At 55.1% G+C, this 20,854-nt stretch overlaps 1 protein-coding gene across 7 annotated transcripts in view; it reads left to right on the top strand.

Annotated features, from left to right (window-relative positions):
• The window catches only part of KLHL29 (kelch like family member 29), a 283,407-nt gene that overhangs the window by 159,353 nt on the left and 103,200 nt on the right, over positions 1–20,854 (top strand). For 5 of the 7 annotated variants that reach the window (XR_007918320.2, XM_008254789.4, XM_008254788.4 and 2 more), the window contains one exon: positions 4,292–4,621. Coding sequence is in view for 6 of the 7 variants with exons in the window: in XM_008254788.4 (XP_008253010.1) it covers positions 4,292–4,621 (330 nt within the window). In the remaining variant the exon portion in view is untranslated. Of the gene's footprint in view, positions 1–580; positions 773–2,154; positions 2,471–4,291; positions 4,622–20,854 lie in introns of those variants that run through there. The other 2 variants (XM_051843178.2, XM_051843176.2) reach the window with 2 other exon arrangements.

Genomic DNA, 20,854 nt, shown 5'->3' with positions numbered 1-20,854 from the left:
CTGAGAGTCCGCCTTGTTAGCAGATGCACCTGCCCTATCATCCTACCCTGAGAAACTGCCCATAGCCACATCTGTTACTGTTTTGTACCCCACTAGCTCTGGTCAGCCACTCAAATGGCCCACAGCCTGTGTGCGGGCATGATTCCTGATAACCATTATTCCTCATTCCTACCCCTATCTGAGCAAGCAATCCTGTGGTCTCTCGATTTGAGCGCTGGTTAGTCAATGACGGGTAAGATCCCCTGGGGCACAACCTAAGACAGGCACAGCTGCGTACGGAGACCACATGGAAATGGGTCAACAATGGTATGGCCAAGAATCATGCCTCCCATTGCTCAAAAATAAATGAAAAGGGGGAAATGTGGTAGAATGAGAAGGCCATGCCAAGGTGGCCACTGGCAAGCGCGCGTCAGTTACTCAGGAATGGCTTTGAAACCCACCTGGCAACGGAGCCTGCCTGGCAACAGGCTGTGATTGGATGGCTTTGGAAACTGCCTGGCAACAGGCTGTGATTGGATGGATTTGAAACTGCCTGGCAACAGGCTGTGACTGGTTGGGGCATAGACCGCCCCTTGACCAGATTGGCTGGTCTTGGCTATATAAGATGTTGTACCAACTGAAATAAACGAGTCTGCGGGCTGCTCACCTCAAGCCTGCTTTCACCCGACTCCCAGGGTCTGTGTGGTGACTCCAAGCCTCTTGCCCCCACCACGCTGCTCCTCTCAGAAACGAGTCCATTGCAATTGTTGAGAAATCAACAGCAACAAGGCAGGTGAGGGTCACCTCAGATGTTTTTAAAGGGCCAGGTCTAGAAGTGGCTTCACTGGCCATACACACACACACGCACACACACACACACACACACTCACTCGTTCTCTCTGCCAGATTCCAGATGCATGGGGCCAGCTTAGCTCAGTGCTGGCGGTGCGAGCTGTGTCTGGCACTCCCGTGTGAATCGGTGGCATCGTCTCTGCCACACTTAGGATCCATCCTAGGAGAGCGAGCCCTGCCTGGGAGACAAGCGCCCAAGCCCTGGCGCTGCAGACTTCCACGTGCAGAGACTGCTCTCAGAGCTGTCCTGGGAGGCTCCCGACCTGATTGACAGGGAAGGCGGGGCATTTTCTCGCTCCAGTGCCTCCATGGAATTGTCCACTGGAGGACTCAAGGTCTCCATGTCGGAGGTCCACCCGACCTCCTGGAAGTGTTTAGCAATTAAGAAAAAGAAATAAGCGCTTGTTGGTGTATTCATTCAGTACACAGGTACTAGCACCTGTCCATGCCGGACACCAGCTCAGTGCCGAGGCTACAAAGATAAGGACCTGGAGCCTGCACTAAGATGGCAGAGCACAACAGCTGTGCTGCAGGTGGGAGCTAGATGCCTGGGGGCTGGAGGAAGGACCAAGGGGCAGTGCCTGGGCTGAGTCACAGAAGCCAGGCCTTAACCAGGGGCAGGGGCAGACCTCATTCCTGGCAGAGGAGCAGCACGGGCTTGGACACCAGGCCGAGACAGGGGACATACGGTTTGCAGAAGCCATGAGATGTTAGGAATGATGGCGTGGCTCCTCTGGGGCTGCAGGGAAAGCAAGGTATGCAGGACCCCAGGTGTCTGCTGGGCCACCCAGCAGAGGCAGGACCCGGTTCTCAAAGAGCAGATGGAAAGCAGCAAAGTAAAGCATTGCGATTGCGTGGGAAAGCCAAATGGGCCCTTGGTGGAGGAAGGGACAGGAGGGCAAGCTGGGGCAGGAAGACAAGCCGATAGCCGGCCAGGGGGAGTGCAGGCAGGAAGGGCTCGGTGAGCGGGGCTGGTCGGGGATAGGGAGGGGAGGGCAGGAGGCAGAGTGCAACCGTAAGCCAGGTGGCAAGGTTTAATAAGGTCGTGCACCCATCAGCACGGTGGGCGCCTATCCAGATGATGCTGCGCAGCCCAGTCTGCCCTCAGACTGTGGTTCATAAGGATACGGAATCCACTTCCTCCCACCCTCTTCCCCATGTGGATCGGTGGCATCGCCAGAGGGGTTCCTGGGTGTGAAACGTGAAGTTCCTCCCAAGGTGTTGTTACCAACGCTATCAGACTGGGTAGCCCATCGGGCAGAGAGGATTCTCCTGGGGTGGTGGGGGAAGGCTGGAACCAGCTATAAAGTTACTGGGGTATGAGCAGGACTTTGTAGTGTAAAATGCTCAGCTGCTCCCGAGGCTGCTACCTGCCCCTCAGTAGGTATTCGTTTTCCTTAGGCCCCTCGCACACAGGCTAATTTCTGTCTTCCTGCCTAGCAGCTCCAGAGACAGAGAGGGAGGCAGATGTGAGCTGGAGCAGTGGGATCTGAGGCCCCACTGTGGAGCAGGGCGATGAGGATGGAGCTGGAGAGCTGGGCTGGCCCTCCCTGAGAGAAGGAATTCCCCAGGATGGTGTCTGGGCGAAACAATGAGTTCATTTGGGAGCTGTGATGACTGGGGCCTTGGGGACAGCCAGGTAAGCTGCAAGCAGGCTGTGGGACAGGGGGGACAGTGCTCCAGAGAGAGGAGGCTCAGAGGTGCAATCCTGGGAGCCGTCAGTGAGGAGGTGCAGCTCACCCAGGGAGAGTGAGGGAAGAAGAGGATGCAGCCATAGGGAGACCCCAGGTTTGCAGGATGGGCCTAGGAGTCTGTAGAGGGCCGGTGGGAAAGGGGCTGGGAGAGAGATGAAGGCCACAGAAAACACGGAAGAAGGGCCCAGAAAGAGTGAGATCCACCACACATGCGGGGGGAACGAGAAGCACACGGGTGTGACTATCCCATTGGGTTTACCGAGCAGGTGGTCCATGCCCTCGGTGAGGATGGCCCCATGGAGAGGCCAGAGCAGGAGCCACCCAGGCGCAGGCTGCAGAGTGAGCTGGGGGAAGGAGCTGGGTTCAGACAGCTCTCAGGAACCTTGGTTGCAAAAGTTGGTGGCACGATCAAGGGAGGCATTGATTTTTATTTCTTAAGCATGCACTATTGAGTGAGGTTCTTTTTTTTTTTTTTTTTTTTGAAACAAGAATTTCTGTGACATTGTGGAAGCCGGGAGGCATTGTGACAATGAGATAACTGGCCCAGCTGCAGGGGTAGTGGTGAGCTGTGCCTCGGGTGGGCAGCAGACTCAGCCCAGGACGCAGGTAGGACGGAGGTCTGCTCCGTGCACTGGTGCAGAGCACAGTGGTTCCCAGAGCCAGGCCCTCCACACAAGCAGCACCTGGCAACTGCACACAAAATTAGCCCCTGAGCATGGATGTGCCAGAGTGCAGAGGTCCAGGCATTAGAGGTGCTGCTAGCGCTCAGTGGGCTGTCCACCAGCCAGCAATGGTCAAGATGGGAAAGGCACTCACAGCCCAGCCTGGAAGTAGCTGGAGAATAAAAGGAGCCAAAGAACACCGGTACTGTCTGGACTGCGGCCGGCGCTGTGGGTGTGACCGCAGGGCAGAGCCCCGGCCTCAGTATCCCATCCGTGCCCTGGCCTTGCCGCACTCTCTCCTGTCCCCGCCGCTCCGTGGCCCCTGCCTCTGCTTTCCCCACCGAGGGGCAGCCAGGCCGGTCACGAGAACGCCACCTGGGGTGCAAGGGCTCCGTGGCGACCCTGGGGGCCTCCTGTCCAGGTCCTCAGGCAGCCGTGTGGGGAGGTCTGGTGACCAGAGGCCTGGGGCTGGGGTGCCCCCAGTGGAGCTGCAGGGTTGTGGTTAAGAATTCAACTCCCAACGCCTTCCCAGGCCGGGCTCCTGCGCCCCTCCTCTGGTTTCAGACCTCCCAGGCTCACTTATTCCCAGGAAGTCCCCTCGGCCATAGGTGGGGGCCAGCCCTGCCCTCCCCTCCATACCTCACAGGAACTGCCAAGTGCAAATGAGCGTTACGTGCAGGGCCTTGAGCACCAGGGAGCGGGCCTGCACACGTGGCTGCGATTTCCCTGGAAGAGTGCACGGCGTCATTTTTTTTTCATAGTGGGGAATAGGAGGGAATAAAACCCAGGCCATTACTCAATTGTGCTGGTCCGTGTCATTCAGGGCGCTCTGACGTGGCCCCTGAAAATGCGTGGCTTTTCACCTCAGCCGGATTCAAAGCTTTCCTCCTGCACACGTGCCACGTGCTGTGGACAAATCCCTGATAACTGGGAAGTGAGTAACTAATGACAAAGTCTCTGCAGGTTTGCCATGCCTGGGACTCGAACTCGTGCCACGACGGAGCCCAGAGAGGGGGCCCAGGGGCCCCGTGGCTGCCAACCATCTCCACTCCCGCAGCACCATGGTGTGTCTGACCCACCGTCCTCTCTACTCTGTGCCTGCAGGTCCGGGCTCTGTTCCCCTGCGAAAAGCCTCCGCGGCCCACCGAGATGTCCCGGCACCACAGTCGCTTCGAAAGAGAGTACCGGGTGGGCTGGGACCGGCGCGAGTGGAGCGTGAACGGCACACATGGGACCACCAGCATCTGCAGCGTCACATCTGGGGCTGGGGGTGGCACAGCCAGCAGCCTCAGCGCCCGGCCCGGCCTCCTGCCGCTGCCCGTGGTACCCTCCCGGCTGCCCACACCCGCCACGGCCCCGGCGCCCTGCACCACTGGCAGCAGCGAGACCATCACCAGCCTTGTGGCCAGCTCTGCCTCTGCAGTCACCACCAAGGTAAGACTTTGGCTCCTCTCTGGGCAGGAGCTGGGCGCCAGTGACGTGGGTTTGCAGGGAGATGCCAAGGGGCAGTGAGGGGGCAGAACGGCTCTCAGCGTCCCCGTCTTGACTGCAGGACTGAGGGGGTCTCACCCCGTGGTCCCCTCTGAGCCTCCCAGTGACGCTGGGAGCACAGTCCTCTATCCTCCCCACCCAACAATGGAGGATGGTCCAAGGCCACAGGGCCCATCTGCGGTGGATCCAGGACTGGCTCCAGGACTGGCACCATCACAGGCCTGCAGGCCACTGCTCCAACCTAGGGAAAGGCGGCTACAACCTAGGGAAAGCTGCGGTCTGTGTCACCCAACTGGCTGTGTCGCAGGGCTGTGCCTGGCTTTGAGCCACACTGGTCTCCCTGGTGCTTGCTGCTCAGAGCGCCTCGGGCCTGAGGCCTGGAGGGCCGGCCCCTGGCCACAGCAGGAAGCCCATTCATCCCCGTCCAGGCTGCCTCTGCGTGTGTGCCGTCCATTCAGTGCTGCCTCCCAGGAAGCCTGGCCAGGCCAGCCTGCGTGTGGGAGCACACGTGTGCAAGTGTGTGTTTGTCTATGTGTGTGTGTATGTCTCATCTTTTCTTTTCCTGCGTTCATAAAAGTTGCCAGAGAAATGAAAGGCAAGAAGCCCCAGCCCGGCCATTGTGAGCGGCTGTGGCGCTGGGCGGCGCGCTCCAGGTGTGCAGTGCCTTTGTCGCCGTGGTTCTCCAAGCCCCCTTTCAGCGCTGCTGCCAGGGAACGTCCGAGTGTGCCGGCCACAGAGCTTGGCCAGGCCGAGACAATGGAGCTATTGCAGGCCGGCGCACAGCGCGCTGACATCTCGCCATAGCGCCTTATTGATTTATTTTCCTGTTATGAAAACACCACCCCACCGAGGCAGGCAGGGAAGGAATGGCGGGCAGGGGAGATGAAGGATTATTTGGGCATGCTGCCCCCAGCCCAGCCCAGCCCACTGCTCCCCCTGGGCGCCAGCTCCCAGCACTGCTCCCGTGCCGTGCCATGACCGCTGCCCCCTGGAGCCAACCCTGGCCCACCAGCCACATCTGGCAGGAGCTCCCCAGCATGGCAGGCTCGGGGGCTGGGCACTGACGGCTCCGGGTGGGAGATGGAGGCTGGATTCGGGACACCCACTTGCTGGTGGATGCCTTTTAAGGGACAGCGTCAGGCTGCTTCTGGGGGCAGCTCTCCAGCTGTGCCAGGCAAGGAGGTGCAGGGGACTGAGTGCCCTCAGCTCCCCGGTTGGGGCTGCCCTGCCCACTTGGCTCCTGCTTTGCCCCAAAGCAGCTCGGCAGTCGCCATGCCTCACTGGACAGGCCCCAAACCACAGCCACGTGGGAGGACTGGAACCCAGGCTCAGACAGAAAACAACAGCAGGACAAGGCCTGGGAGCGGGGGTGGGGGTGAAAGAGAGTTCAGGCTGCAAGCGCAGCCAGTTCCTTGGTGTGTGACGACAGAGGAGTAAAATTCCACGTCCGTCTCTCGCCCATCTGCAGCCCGTCTCCTTCCTGCAGCGGTTTGTTGGGTGGAACGGAAGTGCCGGGTTTCACCCTAGCTTCCTAGGGGTGCTTGGGAGGCCAGCAGCCCACGGCAGCTCCACCCAGGACACAGCTGCTCCATCTGGGCCACGATGCCTCCTCACTGCTGCCCACCCAGAGGCCTGTGTCCCAACCTGTGTCTTACCCATGCCAAGATCACATCACTTGCAAGGCAGGCCCAAACCCGGGTGCCTGGGTCTCTTACCCTCGGGGAGCTCACGGGCCAGTGGGTGACATATATGTGGCCTGGCAGTGTGACCAGGGGGCCTGCTGCTGTTGGAGTTATTGGCAGAGGAGGGTTTGGTGGAGTGGATAAAGCCAGACTTGGAAGACGGGCTGCCTGGATTTGAATTCCAATCCAGTGCTGGCTAGCTGAGTGACCCTGGACAAGTCACCTAACCTATCAGGACCTCATGTCTGTAAAATGGGAAAAGGAAATAGTCCCTGACTGCCCAAGTCACGGGGATCCAAGTCATGAGTGAAAACAGGTGCAGAATCCTGAGGACAGAACAGAGCCTGCCAGTAGTCAGTCCCACCCGGACGCTGTGGTCACTCCATGCCGCTGTCACCGGATGCAGGTGGGCTGGGTGTGGGGCCCAGCACTGCCCCCTGTAAGGACAGGGTTCATTTCCAATCTCATCAGGCTCAGGCTTCCGAAGACAGGAGCCAGAATCCCAGCAGGCAGGAAAGGGCGCTGTGCTGGGGAGGTCGGGGCTCAGGGGTGCTCTGGGGAGGAAGGCAGCTCGTGTGCCCCCACACAGAAGGAGAGTCAGCAGGAGGAACGCCACAGCGTTTCAACCTCAGGGCCCTTTCCTGAAAGGAGAGCCGGGAGCCCACAGAGCTGGCCCCTGCTCTGCGGAAGTGGGGAGGGGCAGAGCTGGGAGGCCAGCTGCCCCGGAGTCGGATGAAGGCCTGGCTTCCTCCATGAAGGACTCATGCCCTGTTTGGGCCAGGGCACCCGCGGGAACTCTGGGAAAGGTTCCCCAAGAAAGGGGCCTCTGGGCCAAGGACCAGCTCTCAGGCTTTAATGCCCCCTCCTTGGCTGGGCGGGGAGCAGGGCGAGGGCCGCGTGCTGCACGGGTGGGTGACAGCCCCAGCATCCAGTCCTCACCCCTTCCTCCCAGCCCCGGGGCCTGGTGCCAGCCCATTCCTAGAGCTGGGACTGCTTCTGCCAGGCCCGCGGGAACAGCTACAGCTCCCCGGGGTGGGGGAGGCTGGCTGTGCCCCCTGCAGCCACTTAGCAACAGGCTGACACTCCTCTCTGTCACTGCTGCCCTCAGGCCTGAGCTGATGTTCCTGATTCTTCGTTGTCTGTGGCCAGAAGAGTTCTTGCATGTCTTTGGTGTAAACACAGACTCCTGAACCATGGAGGCACCACGAGGGTCCAGCAGGCTCCCCTTCCCCGCCCCTCAACACACAGACGCACCCACCTTGCTCAGGCCAATAGACAATGTCCCCCCGGGTTCTGAGAGGGGCATAGAGACCACGCCATCCAGCTGCCTCAGGTGTGCAGTCAGAATGGCACGGCCCAGAGAAAACACTGCTGGCCGAGGCCACCGAGTGAGTTAGGACCAGAACCCCCGGGCCAGCTCCTCCCCGTACCCAGGCTGCCTGGCAGAATGCGCTGTCCATGGTAACGTGGCCACAGCCGCCTTCTGCTAACTCCTCCTTCCTCTCATCCACCTGGCTGCCAGCAAACAGCGGGTTTCCCACCACAAAATGTACACATTTGCCTCTTGTGGGATACGTGGGAAAATTTAAGCCAGCTCTGTCGACTCAGAGCGGCACAACAGGTGACCACTTCAAGCTCTTGAGTCAGACGGAACTGGGACAGATGGAATCCCAGCTCTGCCACTGAGCTTCAGTCTCTTCCTCTATAAAATGGGAACACCATCTTCCTCTCGGGACTGTGAGGATTGGTATGTGTGGAGAAGCTTAAAACGGTGCCCTCCGCTGGGTAAGCAGTGAAACTCCATAAAAGCTGTGTTGCAGAGTTAGCATAGGCAGCGGGCATTTAGCCTAGCAGCTAAGATGCCCCCGCCCATGTCGCAGTGCCCGAGTTCAGTTCCTGGCTCCAGCTCCTGACTCCAGCTTCCTGCTTATGTGCACCTGAGATGCAGCTGCTGCTGGCTCCAATGCTTCAGTCCCTGCCACTCAGATTGAGTTCCTGGCCCAGACCCTGTTACTGTGGGCATCTGGGAAGTAAACCAGTAAATGAAGATCGGTATCTCTCTCTCTCTCTCCCTCCCTCCCTCCCTCCTCTCTTCTCTCCCTGCCCCCCCCCCATCTCTCAAAATAGAAAAAAAAAGTAGCTTGCTTCTAACCAAGTATCCATATGTTGGAAGGGGAGGGAGGCAGACAGACACCCAGGTGGTTGGTGCTAGGAAAGGTATCTGTCCCCTTCTGATGCCCTGAGAAGTGGGACAGCGCACGCCTACCCCTGCCTGCCTGGCCCCTGGCTCTCCGGCAGCTGCCTAGCCAGCAGGTGCTGCTGAGAAGCAGAATCCTGACCCCAGCACCGGCCCGTCCGTGGGATAGGAGGGGAGTGCGGATGCCTGGCAGTTGCTGCTGCGTGAAATCTAAATTATTCTCAGCAAACCTGCTTGACAGATGAAACAGAAAAAGGACGGCTTCATAAAATGCAATTTTGTCCCTGCAAGAAGGGAGCCTGCAGAATCCTCGCTCCGTCCGCACCGTGATTCCGGGGCTTTTCTTTCGCTGTGGTCAGGAGCACTCATGCTCAGACGTTCCCGTTGTCCCTCTGAGCTAAGCCTGGAAAATAAATCTGACAGTGAAGCGAGCAGCTCAGCCTGTGCAGAGGCCCAGAGAGGGCCAAGAGGGGCCGTGAAATCGGGGCTGTGGCTCCGAGCACCCGGAGCTGCTTCCTGACCTTTGAGAGCCTGCAAAGCTGTCAGGCTGGGTCCTTGTCATCATGGGGGGACTTCAGAGACGCAGCCTTTCCTGCGGACCCCAGCTTCTCTGGAGAGAGGCCTTCCCAGGGGAGAGGGTGTAGAATGTCCATAGGGATCCTGTGGAGGACAGCGAGGCCATGGGAAACCCAGCGTGCGGTTCTGGGACCTGTGAATGAATGAGGGATGCCTCCGCCCACAGGGGACCTGTGAATGAATGAAGGATGCCTCTGTCCACACCCCTGTTCCTCTTCTCTTGATGTTGATAATCAAAAGCCACCGAGTGGGCTCAGTGAGGAGAATGGGTCGAGCCCTTTTCCTGGGGAATTGTCAGATGTGCATGATTTTATCCCAAAGTCGTTGCTTGCTCCATGAACAAGACTTTGTGACTTCCCTTGCGATAAATTATCAGCCCCCAGTAATGCATTGTGAGATGACCTGAGTGTGTTAGTACTGAGCTAATGGCTTTTACCTGCACTTTTAAGTCGCAGTTACAGCTTGTGTTGTATCTTCATTGGCTTCAAACCCATCTGCCAATCACAAAGTGTGTACAAAATTGAAAAATGTCATTGTTTCCAAAGCACCCATTATAAAACCTACAGCTTGGGGAGGGTAGACTTGACGGCCTCAAACTTAGAGACTTCTGATAAAGGGGGGCACAATAGGGAGAAGATGATGTGTTTCTCCACATTTGTCAGAAATGCACCATGGACAAAAAGGCACCTATGGATTCCAAAATGAAGAAATCCGAAGACATCGTGCCTGGAGTCTAATGTGTCCTTGAGGTAGCTTTCGCTGGCTAAAAAATCACCCCCAAAACTTAGTGGCTGAGGGCCCGCACAATTCCGTGGGTCAACACTCAGTGATGGTCTGGGCTGGCTCAGCTGATCTGTGCTGGGGTCTCTCATGTGTCTGTGGTCAGCTGCGGGCTGGCCAGTGGCTGGATGATCAAGGATGGTTTTGTTCACATAGCCAGGTTGGGCAACTGTCGGCCAAGCTACCCCCTGTTCCCATGTGGCCTGTCACCTTCCATCTGGCCAACTCAGGACCATTCCCATGTTGCTCTCGAGATTTCTTAAATCCCATCAGTTACAGCAAGTGCATGACAATGCCAGATATAAGGGGAAGGCAAAGCTAACTCCTCATGGAGAGGAGGTGCTGTAAGACCACATTGCAGAGGGGCAGGTGTCTAGGGGTGGGAAGGATCTGTGGCATGTTGGCAGTGTACCCTCTCAGTATTCTCAGCACATGCGCCTACACAGTCCTTCACACCAGCTTCTGGCCAGGGCTCACATGTCTCAGAGAAAAGGGATCGGTGGGATCCGTTACTGCCTTCGCACAGCCTGGTGTAGGGAATTGATAGGAGAGAGTCTGAGCTTACACACACCTGCGTTACACCCCATCTGCACAAAGCATTGGTTAGGACGAGTCCCAGGAAGACAGCCAGCAAGCACTGTGTTACCAGGGAGCAGTCTAGCCAGCTGCCCTCGGAGGCCTTACAGGTGCATGGACCTAGGAGTACCCACCAGTGGCCAGGACATGGCTGTCAGTCAGACTTGTCACTGCCCGGAAGTGGATGGAGTGGGACACTTGCCCCAGTATGGGCAGAAGGGCAGATGTTGAACTGCTGACTTAGAATTCAGAAATCACCCCCAAGGAGACCGTGGACTCTGATCCCTGCATTTCTCCCTATGAGAATCCACGTGGAAAAACACATTCTATCTGGAAGACTTTCTGATGAGCTGAGATTGGGAAAGGGAACCAGTTACATGCAATGCAGAATCCAGTAGCCGGATTCGAACGGCCTGATGCTTTTTTCTCCCTAATAGGATAAATCCCGTGTAATTCCCAAAAAGTCCTTAGAAGGCCCTCTTCTTAAATTAAATTAGCTTTTCTGCAAACAGCATCATTCAAGATGAACATAAATCTACTTCTTATTCCGTTCTAATGGTTTTCTCTGTTTCATTTAATTACTCATGCTGCAATTAAACAAATTTTTTTTCCATCGCAAAAGGACAGTATTTTAGCCACATTATGGGTTAAATAGGCATTACAGAGTGAGTCTGGATGTCTCATCACCATTTATAACATTATTTTTTACAGGGAAAGTGTGTTCCAAAATCTAAACAGCCAAATTACAAATGAACCTTCAGAACCCAACCTATTTGTTAACTGGCAACTATCTGGGATGTTAAAAATAACTTGGGGGAAATAACCAGGGTGAGCTTCCCCCACCTGCGATCATTTGCCCACCATCAGCTCCCGCAGAGCAGGTTTGATGTCAGCGAGGAGCTAGCCCCTAGCCCCAGCGTGGCTCGCTGTCAGCTGCCTGCCTGTCCCTCTTTTTTTTTTTTTAATTTTTTTAATTTTTTTTTTATTTTTTTTTTTTTTGACAGGCAGAGTGGACAGTGAGAGAGAGAGACAGAGAGAGAAAGGTCTTCCCTTGCCGTTGGTTCACCCTCCAATGGCCGCCGCTGCAGCCGGCGCACCGCGCTGATCCGATGGCAGGAGCCAGGATCCAGGTGCTTTTCCTGGTCTCCCATGGGGTGCAGGGCCCAAGCACCTGGGCCATCCTCCACTGCACTCCCTGGCCATAGCAGAGAGCTGGCCTGGAAGAGGGGCAACCGGGACAGAATCCGGCGCCCTGACCGGGACTAGAACCCGGTGTGCCGGCGCCGCAAGGTGGAGGATTAACCTATTGAGCCACGGCGCCGGCCTTTTTTTTTTTTTTTTTAAGATTTATTTGTTTATTTTGGAAGTCAGAGTTAGAGACAGAGACAGAGAGGTCTTCCAGCCACTGGTTCACTCCCAGAGGGTCACAATGGCCAGAGCTGGGCCAAGCTGAATTCAGGAGCCTTCTTCCAGGTCTCCCATGTGAGTGGCAGGGACTCGAGCACTTGGGTCATCTTCCACTGCTTTCCCAGGCCGTTAACAGAGAGCTGGATAGGAATTGTACAGCCAGAACATGAACCAGCGTCCATACGGGATGCTGACATCACAGGTAGAAGCTTTAACCCGTGGCACCATAACACCAGCCCCAACCTGTCCCTCTTGATTCAAATAAGTCAACTGCTTTCTCACCTTCCCTTCACTGCCTCCTGGAGGCGGCAGGTGAGTGCTCTGAACCTCCTGGCATCAGGGAAAGGAGGCCCTGGGCTGCGGCTGGAGCGAGGTAGATGGAGCAGGAGGCAGGGGTCATGCGCTCCTGCCTCTCGTGACTGGTGGCGACCACAGTCCCTTAAGGGAAACAAATGCTCCTCTGCCGGCCACTGGACCTGTCCTTGCTAGGTCTGCTCCTGAGGCTCCACTGAGGTCAACTGTGCTGTCCCTGTCCCCTCTTCCCACCCTCTTTGGCAAGTAGTGCTTCGTGGAGCTGTGGGTGGCCAGAGGCCCTCCGGATGTTCTGCTCCACCAACCCTGTTCCCTCCTGGGCTCCCCCTGCCCGGGAGGCTCCTGCGGAGGGGCTGGTAAGAGGAGCCCACTCACAAATCATGCTTTCCAATTTGACGGCTTCGTTTCAGTCCTTCAGACTTGAAGGACCGGGGGCAGAAAGAACAAACGTGAGAGCCCAGCTTCCTAGGTGGCCAGGTCCATCAGGAGCACCCAGGCGCTGCGTCCACCGTTGGCTGTGAAAGGTGGGCCGGCCCCTCCCACGCTGACGGTCTCTGTGCTGTGTGAGATTGACTCTCCCAGCTCAGCGGCCAGCCTGGGCCATGGCTCTGAGGCTCTTTGGTCACCTTGGTGACCGGGGAGCAGCATTTTCCTGGAGGTCAGCAGGACAAGAGGTCCCTCGTAGCACAGGGTGCCCGTCTCGCAGATCTGACCCAACTCAGGGCCCAGCCGACAGGGAGCGTGGTCCAGGTCCTCCATCTGCTCCTTAAAGGTCAGCCCTGGCCCTGAGGCTGGGACGGCCCCTCCCATGGGTGAGTCAGCGCCTCTCGCCACCACGGGGCAGCCAGGCCAGGGACTGTGACTGTGCCCTGCCTGACAGAGCCCCCTTCATGTCTGTAGCAGGGGCTGCTGGCTCTCTGCTCAGCATCCACTCTCCCTCTTCCTTCCTCAGGGGACCCCAGTTCTGTTAGGTACCCGCCTCCCACACTTGGAGCCCCAGCTGGGATTCTAAGGATCCTAAACCAGACAGGGTAATCCCATTGCCCTCACCCAGCATTGGTTGAGGAAAGGGTCATGTGACCCAGTTCTGGCCAATGCGATGTCAGGACAGCCCAGCCTAGGGGTTTCTGGAAAACTCTTCTTTCTTCTGAGGAAGAGTTGTGAGAAAAGAGGAATCGGTCCTGCAGACATATCGGGGTCTGGGTGGGACTGCTGTCACCCCCAGGCTGCAGGCCTGAGGGGAAAGTTGACACCCCAGGAATGCGTAAAGCCAGAGAGTTCCAGAAATAGAGAACTGGAAGCATCCTTGTCCTGGGCACCAACACATTTCCTGGTTGTGTAAAAAATAAATAAAAAGCAGCTGTCTCGGTTACGTGGCCAGCTCCCGAGCAAAAGCCGTGGGTGCCGCCTTCCACCTCCCAGACCTCACATCTGTTTGCTAAAAACAGCTGCAGGGACCTTTGCAAACACCTCTCGCTATTAGTCACTCATCCCTGCATGCGCCACTGCTGATGGGTTCTGCCGTCTGTAGCCTCCCTGAACACCAACACCAGAGCAGAGCCTACTGCCACCATGCTCCTGGGCTCCGTGGGCCTGTGTTTCTGGCTGAGGGAGAGCCACCAACACCCTGGGTACCTGAGCCCCGAGGCCTCTGGAGAGTTTTACCTCCATCACCCACTTTAGCCAAACCACAATTCCCCAAACTCGAGGACCCCTCATTCCCCAGGACTTTTGCACTGACCACTCCCACTTCCTAGAATTTTCATTCCTGCTTTTGTATGCCCAGAAAAGCACCTGTACATTTCATAACTGAGCCCCGTGGGAGAGGGAAAATTGGTTTTTTGCTGTTCTTTCTCCTGTCCCTTTATCACTTGGATTTGTATCCCTATTTTAATACCTTATCACGCTTGTCTTTTGTGGTACTTACTCAGTTTCACTGGTTCCTGTGAGGCAGGAACTCCCTAATGTGGGGTTGGAGAGAAGAATGCTTTGAGGTCATCCACACCTGCCTGCTGACTGAGCCAACAGCGCGGAGCAGCCGCCCGTAATTTCTGTGGGTGCCTGTGCTGAGGAGGACGAAGCCAGGACCCACGTGGTGAGCCCAGGTGGCACCCTCGTGGGTTCGCTCTCAGGACCAGCATCCAGACGTGATGTGGGAAGTAGGGTTTTGCAGCATCAAAGCTCTGGTGTAAGGCCCTGTGTCCCTTCTCATCTCTCCTGAAGCATTTGAAGCCCCAGGACCACACCCTTCGTCAGATGCTCATCTCATCCCCAAAGGTTCCTCCTCCCTGCCCGCAATGCCCTGTAGCTTTCTCATTTGTTAATTTAGTTTGGGGCACCCATGTAATGACTTTTTCCCAAGCACTTCACCAACACTCACCTCTGTACACCTCCTTCCAACCCTCTGAGATCATTATTACTACCCCTACTGTATGTTTAATCATTTTGTTGAAATACAGTATACAGACCAAGAAATGCACAGATGAGATTTTTTCCTCTGACCATACTCATAACCAACACCCAAATTAAGAACAAAACATTACTAGAATTCCAAGAGTCCTCATTATCCCCCCCATTTCTTTTATCAACATGTAAAATAAGAGTATGTTGTTATTTACATGGTATGATTCAGTGAAACATATTTATAGCTGTATATCAAATTATGTGACATTCACACACTCTTTATATTCTCCAAATATATTAACTACCACAAGTAAGAGAAAAGGTGATATCTGTCTTTCTGGGCCTGGCTTCTTTCACTTAGCATAATGATCTCCAGTTGCATTCATTTTGTTGCAAATGTCAGGATTTCATTCTTTTCTATAGCTAAGTAGCATTCCATCATGTACATAAAGCACATTTTCTTTATCCAGTCATCAGTTGATGGACATCTAGCTTGATTCCATAGCTTAGCTATTGTGACTTGAACTGCTATAAATGTAGGAGTATAAGTAACTCTTTCATATGCTGATTTAATTTCATTTGGCTATATTCCCAGGAGTGGGACAGCTGGGTCATATGGTAGATCTATTTTAAATTTTCTGAGGAACCTCCATACTGTTTTCCATAATGATTTTATGTATTTGCATCTCCACCAGTAGTGTATTAGGATGGATACCTTTTTCTCTACATCCTCACCAGCATTTGTTGTTTTTTGTTTTTAGATGATAGCCATTGTAACTGGGGTGAGGTGAAACCTCATTGTGGTTATTATTTGCATTTCTCTGATGGCTAGTGATCCTAAGCATTGTTTTATGCATCTGTTGGCCAATGGTATTTCATCCTTTGAAAAATGCCTATTCATATTCTTTGCCCATTTCTTATACGGATTGTTTGTGTTGTTGTTGCCGTGTTTCTTGAGATCCTTATATAGTCTGGGTAATGACCTTGTATCAGATGCATGGTTTGCAAATATTTTTTCCCATTCTGTCAGTTGTGTTTTCACTTTGTTTTTTTCCTTTGTGGTGCGGAAACTTCTTAGCTTGATGTAATCCCCTTTGTCTATCTTTGTACTTCTGGGGTCTTATCCAAGCAATCTTCACCAAGGCCAATCAATATCTTGTAGCATTTCCCCTTTTTTTTCCTCTACTAATTTGATAGTTTCAGGTATTAATTTAAATCCTTTATCCACTGTGAGTTGATTTTTATATGGAGTGTTAGATACGGCTCTTGTTTCAAACTTCTGCATGGGAAATGCAATTTTCCCAACACCATTTGTTGAAGAGATTGTCCTTTCTCCAGAGAATGATTTTAGCTTATTTGTCCAAGATTAGTTTACTGTAGATGCATGGATTAATGTCTGGGGTTTCCATTCTATTCCATGTTTATCTCGACTTCAGAGACAAGACAGACTCAGTACCTTGCCCAAGATCACTCAGCAAGATTGGGCAGTCTCGCTCCAGAGTCCCGGCACGTACAGCTCTGCAGAGGCCCATCTCAGAACAACTTTCTGGAAAATTTGTTGAATAAGCAACTAGGTGAACATTCAGTGAACATCTGTCCCCAGTGCTAGTGACATCACGAGAGGTATAGCTACAGGCTCCCCAGAGAAGCAGTTTTGCTCATCAGTGGTTTGAAACAACCACAAATGTCAAGACCAAAAGGAGGGCAGGATTACGGGGTCCAGCCCCATGCCTCCAGCTGTCTTCAGTTTCCTCCCCCTCCCCCTCTCTCATGGTTTCTTGTTTTCTTCTTAGACGTAGTAGTGTGTGGCTGGTAGACCCATCAAGGGCTGCTTTCAGCCTGCTGAGTTCCATCCCAGAAGGGCAGTCTGAGTACTCAGTCTGCCCACAGGTGTTGCCAGCATGGGCTTGGATATACCCAAGCTCCAGAGGGTGGCTCCCTCTGTCTCGCCCTCAGCACTCCTCAGTGGATTCAAGCCTGGACTGGGAAGAGGAGCTGCAGCAGTGTCGCTGGCCGCCATCGGTGAGTGTCAGGGTCAGTGCGGGAAGAAGCAAGCAGTCACTGTGGGTGTGCATTTTGTCTTCAGCCCCCTCCCCACTGGATGCCTCCCAGGACGGCAAGGGAGTTCATTTTAAGGAGGCTCCTTGAGGTGGTGAGAAACACCCCAGATGAGGGACAGAAGAGGAGTTCAAGGCCCTTCTCTACACTTGACCTGCTAAACCGCCTCAAAGCAGGGTCGTCACATTCTACCTATAAGCTGCAGAGAAGAATGCCCACTGCCCCAAGCCACTGTGAGGTCTAAATGAGACAGGCAGGCCAAAGTGCTGGATGAAAACAAATGCCCCGATTCACACAGACTGTGGGTCAGAGGTCACCCGGGCTGGAGACCAGGAGAGGGAGCTGTCGCACATGAACCCCGTGCACCCAGAAGCCATCCCAGGACACACGTCACTTCCATCTGCCAGCCAGCCCCAGGGCGGGGGGAGGGGCAGGGTGGGCACACATCACTTCCTCCAGCCAGCCAGGCCCCGTGCTGCCTCCTTGGGGAACTGGCCCTTCTTGTCGCCATGGTGTCTGTGGCTCGTGCTGGTGGAGTGCCCCCGCCCATCAGCTGCTGGTGTCAGTGCCACAGTGACCCGCCCCTCATCCCAGGGAGGTTAAATCCTGCCCAGGGTTAATCAGGCAGCCAGCAAAGGGCTGTTGGGCTCCAGAGCCGGGCTTACGACCTCCTCAGGCTGCTACTCGGAATGCAGAGACGCGGGCTGCCTCGAGGCCGACGCGTGCCCAGCTTTGAGGGTGAGTCTGATTCACAGATTCACCTGCTGGAGCTCCAGAACCCAGCCCGGTCCAGGAGCCAGGCCGCTGGGCCGTCAGAAATGTGCTGAGGGTGTGATTTTGATTCCCTGACAATATGAGGCTGAGGAGACGGTATTGGGCAAAATATATTGTACCCATAATTCATGTTAATGGGAATTCAATAGTGGCAACTTGTCATCTGCTGCGATTAGAAAGGAGTGTTGTGAATACTGTGACAGAGCGGCATTAAGAAGGCTTTATGAATTAGATTGCACGGTGCCACATCGTGTTCCTGGTAAATAACCGGGGAAGAAATTGGTGCTTGGCATTTGGAATTGTCCATTTTGGGGAGCCCAGCAGTTTGCTCAGCAGGCTGATGGGGCCCCGTGGCCCTGACTGCTCGCAGAGCCACAGGAGAGCCTGCCCCTGGCAGGTCGGGGGCTCTGCAAGCTGAGCAGGGTATCTCCTCCTCTCAGGAGCTAGCAAGTGCCACAGCCCACACTTTTCTTGTAGAAGCTTCCAGATAAGCTTGGATCTCAGCCCTTCAGTGCCTGCAGCTCTGGTTTCACAGTTGGGCCTGGAGGGGTGGGGAGGATGACATTGCTAAGTCCGCACCAGCCGTCCCATTGCCACTCACACCTGCCTGTGGCCCTCTTGGTGGCAAAGACTTGAGTGCTCACACACGGTGGTCAGGCAGTCGGTCAACAACTTCGTCCCTGGAGGAAAAGCTTCGACCAGGCGACTGCACCTGCAGGTGGGCTTCTTGGTCCTGTTGCTCCATCCCGGAGTGCTCCACCACCTGCTGGCTGTGGGGCCAGACCCAGACTCCAGGCCGGAAGGCAGCTGGGAGCTTCCCAGGATGCCACACTATAGCCCCTCACCCTTTAACTCAGACTAGTGTCTCTGTGTGGCCCCGTGAAAAATAAGTGGGGCTTCCTGATGGCAGCCAGGTCCTGTTTTCTGTTAGCAAACCAGGAATGTGGCTTGGAGCAGAGGAGCGGCTGCCCCTGCCAAGGAAAATCTGAAGGAGGTTAGGGAGGGAGCTCCTGGTCTCTACCTGCCCAGTACGTCTGAGAAGAGCAGGTGGACCCTTGGGCTGTCTCTGGCTTTGCCTGCTCAGAATCCCCTCTGTACCTGACCCCGCCCCATCCAGGGACTCCAGGGACTCCATTCTATGACCATTGCCAGTGTGTTTGCAGTTCATTGGGAAGTCATTAGGAGTGTCCCCTGCTCTGGGACTTCCGGTGTGACTTCTGTCCATGGCAGATGGCGTCCAGAGAGAGGAGGAGGTTTCTGTGTGTTTGAGAGGCATCAGGGTCAAGGGATTCCTTTATGTGCACGTGGACCAACCCTTTGGTTAGGCAACCGCATCTGTCAATCCCAGGTGGGCTGTCCATGGCATACCAAGTCCATCACGTGTCTCTTTGGCATCACTGTGACGGGGTCAGGAGCCCGGACACCAGGTTTAGACGGCGCAGGGTTGAACCCTGACTCTTCCGTTTTCTCCCTCCGTGATCTTTCGCAAGCTGCTCACTCAGAGCCTTGGTTTCCTCCTCCATGGAATAGGGTCATAGTACAGCCTCGTGGCTGGGTTGCGGGGGAGAGAAAATGAATTAATAATGCAGAGCACTCACGGCAGTGTCTGCTGTCTGGGACGGACTCCGTGTTATTACGATGCATGCATCGCGTGGCCTTCTCCTGTCCACTTGTCTCTCTACATCTGGAATGCAGGTCCTTGAGACAAAAGACCTTGTGTTCTGAGGTTTGAAATTGCCAGCACCTCACACTTGCCTGTTATGTGCTCAGTAAATATGTGTTGAACGATCAAATTGAATTGTGGGTAGACGGTGTCGTCATGGAAATCCACTTGCCTTGCTGAAAAAGAGCTGTGTGCTTTGGAAAACCATGGTCTGCTTTTCCACAGAATTGTATTGTCACGTGTCAGGCCGCCCCTGGTTCTTTGTGGAGCATCTCGGGGGGGGGGGGGGGGGGGGGCACTGGTCAAGTCTACAGAGAAGTTAAATATATGTTGAAATGTACATGACACCTTGATGACCAAAGGAACCCCAAAGTCAGGCCTTTTGTTAAACAATCGCTTGTTCTCTGTGAAATGAGACGTCCCCTAATCCACCCCATGATCTCAACTCCAGAGCTGTGCGCCCAGGGCTCCTGAGCCCCGACCCACATTCTGTGGGTTGCTGGTTGTGGTGGTAGTTGTGTGTTTGTGGCTGCTCTTTGTTTTGTTGTGTTCCACTCTCTATGGCGGGCCAGGCACTGTGTCAGGAGCTTCCGTATTTTGTCGCGGCTCTGACAACAAGCCTGTGTGCTAAGTCTGCCATGACCCCGTTGACACGCGAGAAACAGCTTGCAGAAGCCGGGGGACTAACTCCACACTCGGGCTTGTAAGTGCTGGAAACGGGACTTGAACCCAGGCCTCCAACTCCCAGGTCTTTTCCCTGATCATCTAGACGCCCTTAGCTAGCCACCAGGGCCCCAACTATAAAATGCCCAGAACCGGCCCCAAGCCTGCTCCTCCCTCTGCACGGCCGGCTCAGGAGCCAGGCCCAGCACCTGCCCTTCTGTGCCGCCCACTGGGCACTCTCCTCATCCCTCCCCATCACCGCCTATCCCATTTCCCGAGTCCATCCTTTCCCTCCATTTCCACTTCCTCTGCCTTAGTCTGGGGCCCTGTTGTGCATCATAGCTCACGTAGAGGGTGGAGACAGCCCCTCCTCCGAGCCTGCTGCCTCTGCTCTGCCCACCCCCCACACTCATGACTGCTTTGAAAACATGCAGTTACTCCAGACCTGCTCTGAAGGGAAAGCAGCTCAAGGCCCTTGGTGACCCCCCCACTGCCGACCTCACCCAGCCTGACCTTCTCCTCTGCACGCCCGCACCCAGCCGCAATCAGCAGCACACCCCAACTCGGACGCAAGGCAGAGCAAGGCCTCAGAGACAGGTCAGCCTTGGGTTCACGGTACTGGTGAGCTGCTGAACCATTCTGTGGCCTCACCTCCCTCATGGGTAACATGGGACAGCAATAATACCACGTTCGAGGGGTTACATGTGAGTGAAGGAAATGCCCAGTGAAACCCCCACCCCAGTATTAGACAGACAATACACGCTATTGAGATACAGCCTATGGGATAGGAGTTCTGCCTTAAACTCCAAGGGACTTGTCTTCTTAAAGAAATGAACTCACCTCTGAAAAAACGGGAAATGTAAGCATTTAGCCAGGGCATCTTGCTGGCTCCTCTCGTGTTCTCCCAGAGTGAAGTCAGTGCGGGCCCCACCGCCCACGCCCTGCCTATCCGCCCACCATCTTGCACACAGCTTGCTCCTCTTTTGTTTATTCACTCAACAAACAGTCATGCTTTGTTTGCTTAGAAGCGCTTGTGGCCCGCTGGTTCCTTGTTGGATAATGACCCATTTGTGACGGAGGCCAGC

The sequence above is a fragment of the Oryctolagus cuniculus genome, chromosome 2 (genome assembly GCF_964237555.1).
Source record: "Oryctolagus cuniculus chromosome 2, mOryCun1.1, whole genome shotgun sequence".
NCBI classification, from domain to species: domain Eukaryota; kingdom Metazoa; phylum Chordata; class Mammalia; order Lagomorpha; family Leporidae; genus Oryctolagus; species Oryctolagus cuniculus.
This window is presented reverse-complemented; position numbering and strand designations above follow the sequence as displayed.